Source organism: Argentina silus, assembly GCF_951799395.1.
Source record: "Argentina silus genome assembly, chromosome: 16".
Lineage (NCBI taxonomy): Eukaryota > Metazoa > Chordata > Actinopteri > Argentiniformes > Argentinidae > Argentina > Argentina silus.
In genome coordinates, this window is record NC_139670.1 from 9,367,836 (window position 1) to 9,374,149 (window position 6,314).

The 6,314-nt window shown below is 44.4% G+C and overlaps 1 protein-coding gene across 1 annotated transcript in view; it reads right to left on the reverse strand.

Moving 5' to 3' along the window:
• Window positions 1–990: 990 nt before the first annotated feature.
• The window catches only part of waplb (WAPL cohesin release factor b), a 25,161-nt gene continuing 19,837 nt past the window's right edge, over window positions 991–6,314 (reverse strand). The window contains exons 17-20 of the mRNA XM_083687321.1: window positions 5,598–5,817; window positions 5,234–5,322; window positions 3,729–3,824; window positions 991–3,430 (exon numbers count right to left, since the gene is read on the reverse strand). Of these exons, the coding sequence (XP_083543447.1) occupies window positions 3,365–3,430; window positions 3,729–3,824; window positions 5,234–5,322; window positions 5,598–5,817 (471 nt within the window). The 3' untranslated portion in view covers window positions 991–3,364. The remainder of the gene's footprint in view (window positions 3,431–3,728; window positions 3,825–5,233; window positions 5,323–5,597; window positions 5,818–6,314) is intronic.

Consider the following 6,314-nt stretch of genomic DNA (forward strand, 5'->3'; position numbering starts at 1 on the left):
CCCCAAACGGGAAGGCACGGATCTCGAAGTTCACTTTACACGTCTGTGTGGTTCATATAGCCTACCCAATGACAATGCCGCTCCGTAAAAGTCTATTTGCGCCATACATCTCAAGAGACACAGACAGTGCTGATTTGAAAGTTGCTAGGAATGGGCATCGTATAGACCTTCCCCATGGACCCAGTGTACAGGCTCTTATGCAGACCAGTTGGACAGAGGAGAGGGCTGGTCACAGGGGCGAATGTGACCCGTGCGCAGTTGTGGAGCTCAGACTACCCGGGCTAAGATACATCGAGCAAGACCAGAGCACCATCGACAGAGCGCAGAGGCGGCGCCGCATGGCTGCCAACGCCCGGGAGAGGAGGAGGATGCTCGGGCTCAACGTCGCTTTCGACCGTCTCCGGAGCGTCATCCCCAACTTGGAGAGCGACAAGAAGCTGTCCAAGTCAGAGACACTTCAGATGGCGCAGATCTACATCTCCACCCTCAGCGAGTTGTTAGAGAACAGGACCTGCGGCACGGAATTTAGCACTTCCCTAGACGCGGAGAAAGTGCGCACGGCCTCTTCGCAACAGTCACCCGTGAACTCATCTGATTGCGCAACTGTTGACCTACCCGTGTCAGGTACGGACATTACCAGAAACAAAGACAGTGGAAGCTTAATGCGCACCCATTATGATGACCAGACGACCGAGCTGCGAGGTTTTACCAATTTATGGGAGAGAACAAGTGGGACTAAATAGAGTGACTTTTTACTATGTAATGTATTTTTTCCATACAAGACATGTTGATTCGTTTTTTTCTAAATCTGTGATATAGCTCAAGTAAAAATATTATTTTTTTCTACAACTCTTGGAAGTGGCTCAATTTATTTGACTAAAAGTTGACTTTTGCATGACTGAAAGTTCTACAAGGGGCAAGGTTATAAAAGAAGCTTTACATTTATCCCCCCAAAACATATCACAAAGAAGAACAGACACACACAAGATGTACTGAAAGTAGCAATTTTTATTCGAGTTAAAATTATATACAGGTAACCAAAGACATTATTCTTGAAATTGGTACAAAGGTCATGTTCCTGCAGTTGGCTTTGTATACCTTTGTATCTGACTTTCAAAACAACACAACTGAGAAAGGCTGTATAAAATAAAAATAGGATTGGATTCAGAAAAGTAGTCTACCATTCTAAATTTCCAATAGGCAATATTTACAGAAATATTTACATTGTTCCATTCATTTTCCAGATGTGTGAATAAACCTCTTGTAAACTTTTGAGAGTCTGTTGAGTTAAGCTTTACAAAACGACAGCAACCACACTAGTTCTGGTGTGGCTCACAACCAGAGAACATCAGATTGGAATACAAGAGGCTTATTAGCTTAGAAGAGGACTAGAAAGTATTGATGAGGATGTCTGGTGAAGGTCGAAGCTTAAACGCCTGTGTTGCCGTGGGTGTGGGTCTTAGCACGGCAGGGGAGGAACAAAAAAAAAACAACAGGAAAAACGGAACAACGACACGTTTGAAATATACACCAAACGAGAATAAATGCAACTTTTAGAAAATAAAATGAACTCATCTCCAATTCTGTACATCAGAGCCTCAGATAGCAACCATCATCCACACTACCTACCAACCCAACCACTCATAATCCCAGACAGGGGGGGATATAGGACTTTACATAGTTACATAGGGGGAAAGGTATGGCTGCAACACATGACCAATACATTAGTTGACAGATATAATAGAGCCATTCCTCCTGTGTTCAATTAAACAAGACAAGCCTGAATGAAACAAAACGGGGGCACATTGGATAAGAAGCAGGTCCTAGCATGTTATCACATTAGAAAACTCGGAGCAGAGGTGGCGAGTCTGGATCATTCAACTTAATGACCTCTTTAAAAACGGCCTGGAAGGGTCAGTCCATGAACATCTCGTCTCGTTAAATTCAAGTGCTTCGCTACAATTGGAAAATAACAGGTTCTTCCAGCTCTGCTGTTTTGTTTTGTTCTTCAATTAAAAGAACCACTAAACACACCACAATTCTAATCAATAAAAGCTTGATGCATTGTGGGGAAAAAATGGAGAGAACTTATTGCCAGACTGATCTGTATTTATTCATTCATGCTGGAGCTGTTGGACCACCAGTGTGTTAAGCCCTCGACAGCCAAAAGTGTACAAAGTTATTATTTTTTTCTGTCTTTATCAAATGCAACAATGTAGTCTCTTCTTAAAAGTGTTTGGTTTAACTGAGACCATGCTTAAACAACTTTCAATTGTAGCCCCTCTCACCCCTCTTTACACAAGAAAAAAAAAAAAAAAAAAAAAAAAAGATCAATGTGTTCATTTCTAAACCTTTGACACCCTCTTATCAACAGCGGAGAGGTTTTTTTTTTTTTTTTTTTTTTTTGTGTGGAGAAAATAAACAACAAAAAAAACCCTGGTCACACATGAAAGCAATAACATGGCCTCCATGTCGCGGAGCTCTCCGTGCTTTCAGCATTTCAAAGAGGACTGAGAGCAGGAGCGCTCCTTTTGGGTTCCCTTTCCACTTGTCTGGGTCACTGCCCAATGCTTTATGGATTCCAGGGGGGATTCAGGCACACAGGCACTTTGATGACAATCGGAGCTTAAAAGGAATAGTTCACTCAATGTCCATCTGTGGTAAAGCCACTTCCAGGATAAGTTGGATGGATGTTGCAGGAAAGATGAAAAATCGGTGAAGTATCCTTTTAAAGCGAGAGGCATACTTTACGACAAGCGGAAAAACAAACCACCCCCAGCACCCTCCAGAGCATGGTTGATGTCACATTCTGCCCCCTTTCCACAAATACATAGGCAGACGTAGAGGCAGATGTGGTAAGAAGAAAATATCGATTGGGATAGGGGGACACAAGGATGCTTTCTAAACGTACAACCTGTATAGAAACAATTGGGACATCATTTAACATGGAAAAAAGTTTCAAACACACAAAAATAACATCCATATTAAACGAAATCCGAGTCAATCATAAGTTACATTTTTATGAGGGAACAAAACTCTATAGACGCTTTAGTTTTGGAACATAAAGGGGAGGGGGGGAGTCCTTCTCGTTTCCCTTCATCTGCTCGAGTTCTCTGCTTCCAGATGTCTTTAATAGGAGAGGTGGGTGGAATGCTGAAACAGTGCTTCAGGCCTCGCATGTGGAGGAGACCATCACAGTCTTAATAACGACGATGGTGGTGACAATGATGGTGGTGGTGGTAACAATGATGATGATGACGATGAAGGTGGGTGGTGGTGGTTATCAGGCGGTGTGTGTGTGTGTGTGTGTGTGTGTGTGTGTTATGGGGGGGGGGGAGGGAGACCCCCACACAGACGGGCCTCTCTAACAGTGCTCCAGATAGTCAATGACCCGAGAGATGGACTTCTGCCCTGTTGTGCCCACGTCACACTGTGGAGAAGGGGGTGGGGGGTGGGGGGTAGAGTAGAGGGGATGAGAGAGCGGGGGAGAGAGAGAGAGAGGTGGGGGGTGTGAGAGAGGGAGAAGGAGCAGAGGTCAGTTGCCACACACACACACTGAAACACACTCGTAACACAACGTCCCTATTCAGACAAGAGTTTACCAGAGACCGGACAGTGATGGCTCTCATTAGCCTGTACAAGCTCTACGACGGAGCACAAGAAAGACTTTTACCACAGACACACATAGGGGGTGATAAGAAATGGGTGTGGGTGAGAAGAGAACTTACTGTAAGGTTCATGAAATTGAGGAACTTCTTGAGCATTTCCGTCATTATTGAGAAATCTCCTTTCGGCAGACTTTCCCTCACAGTAGTCACATTCATCTGAAACAGAAGAGACGATCAGCATCCAGTCATTTTTCAAGTTGCGCTTGCATGACCGCTTTCTCATTTAAAAAAAAAAACACAACACAGGGATAGCTGACAGTCATTTTAAGGATATAACAAATACAAAAAAATAGCTCTTTCCTGAGCTGTATTCAGTCAAACGGAGGCCTTTCGAAAATGCCATGGTCACATTCCGATAGGAACCATTTTGTTTTCAAACTCTCATCAAAACTCTGGAGGTTTGACCTTGGCAGTAGTGAGGGACGACACGCAGAGCTCTCTCCAGACTGACACGGGGACTGACACAGGGACTGCTACCGTGGCATCAGCGAATAGAGAGGACATAAAAAGATAATGGCCAGCCACATCAATCATAAGGAAACGGTCCATTGGAGAGGGCCATTACCGGAGAAGCACACGGCTCAAGGCGTCATTGGACCGCTAATAACGTCTTCAAAGCAAAAAGCCATTAAATACGGAATAACATTGCAGGTTCTTATTCTCCCCTAACAGTGGGCTTTGGAACATCAAGACGGCAATTTTTAAGGAAAACATTGATAGTCCCTGGGAGTGGGCTATTAAGTGACACCCTGATGACAGATGCTTCTTATGGATCTCCTTGATGAGGCTTCCTGGAAGAGTAGGCCATTTGTCTTAATGATTATGTGGGTATTTGAAGTGTTGGGTGGATACGTCGTCAGAGCACAGCATGCTACAGAACAGGCTACCTTAGAACTCGCTCTGTGTTTCTAGAAAGAACACAATGTAACGGAGTTGTGCACACAAGCACAAATTTGCATAGAAGTGAGCCTAAGAAGGCATCATATCTACATGTGGGTCATTGCTGCTACATGTAGGGCTGCATATGGGTTGATAGTACAGCCTTCCAGATGATCTGAGAAACTGTACCAGGATTTACCCATTTTAAAAATAAATAAATAAATACATTTAATTATTATTTTTTTTAAATACATCTTTTGGAGCAACTGCCATAATATTCATCTTTCATGGATGCCTTTTCATTCAATTGCAATTGTTTTTATTTTTTGTTGGGACTAATTCCTGCCACACAATGTACATTTGAATTTTTCTTTGAAAAAAGATTCTATTCGATAGCATTGCTCGCATCATTTCTAGTCCCTTTTTTTTCTCCCTGCCCCAACCCTTCCCTTAAAGAAAAATTGTAATTATACATTATTATTTTTCTTTGCCCAACCACCACAAGCTTTGTTTGTTTTATTCATTTTAACAGTTATTACAAATATATTCCATCTCCTATATTTCTTTTTCTTCTTTTTTTTGTTGTAGTTTTTTTTAAATTCCACCCCACCAGTGTAACAGAGCTGATATGACCGTGCAGTCAGTTTGGGAGGGGGAGGGAAGGGGAGGGAGTTGGCAGCTCTTACCGGACTTCCCTGGCAGAGACAGCCCAGTAGCAGTGCAGTGTAGGAGGCCACGATGCTGTCCTCCATGTGCTTCCCAGCATGCTGGAGAGCTGGGGAGGGGGAAGGAAGAGAAGGATGGGGGAAGAAAGAGGGAGAGAGAATGAGGGGAGGATAAGAGAGAGAGAAGAATATTGTCAGAAAAGGAGCAGAATCAGCAATATGGCACCATCAATAGCTCAACTATCCATCCAGCTACCCCTATAATTCAATGACAGCTCCAAACTCCAGATTCCCTGAAGCCAGTATGTGTATGTTATATATATGTGTGTGTGTGTGTGTGTGTGTGTGTGTGTGTGTGTGTGTGTGTGTATTTAGGCTCCGTTACCTTTATTGAGGTCCAGCTCTTCGTCCTCCTCTTCTTTCTTGGCCTTCTCCTTCTCGCTCTCGGCGGTGGAGTTGTTGTTCTCTGCCGCCACCCACTGGATCTCGCCGCCCGACTCCTGCCACTCGCCGCTCTGGTCCAGCACGGGCTTGGGCGCGTCGTTGATGAAGTCATCCGTCTCCGCCTCCGCCAGCACGGCCGCCTGTTCCCGTTGGAGGAAGAGCTGAAGACACACACACACACAAAATCAGAAACGGTTTCAATCTAATCAACCGAACGTCCCCCCATAAAGTACACACTTATGACTTCTTATCAGTTCCCATCTTGCAATGCTGTGTGTGAAGCTGGCATGCATCATGAACAGCTGGACCCATAGAAACACACCTTATCTCTGTCTACAAAAGTTCATTACTTCCCACCTGTGAGGCTGAAGTGGTCATAACGGTCGATGTGTATTAAAACTGTTGGGTTTGTATACAACTGCTGCTACGTGTATGACTGCTACAGTGTGTGTGTGTGTGTAACCGCTCCATGCACCTGCACCTGGGCATTGCTGCTGTCTGTGTGTGTGTGTGTGTGTGTGTGTGTGTGTGTGTAACCTCTCCACTCATCTGCACCAGGGCATTGTGCTGTGTGTGTGTGTGTGTGTGACCTCTCCACCCACCTGCATCAGGGCATTGCTGCTGTGTGTGTGTACGTACCCTCTCCCCCCACCTGCAC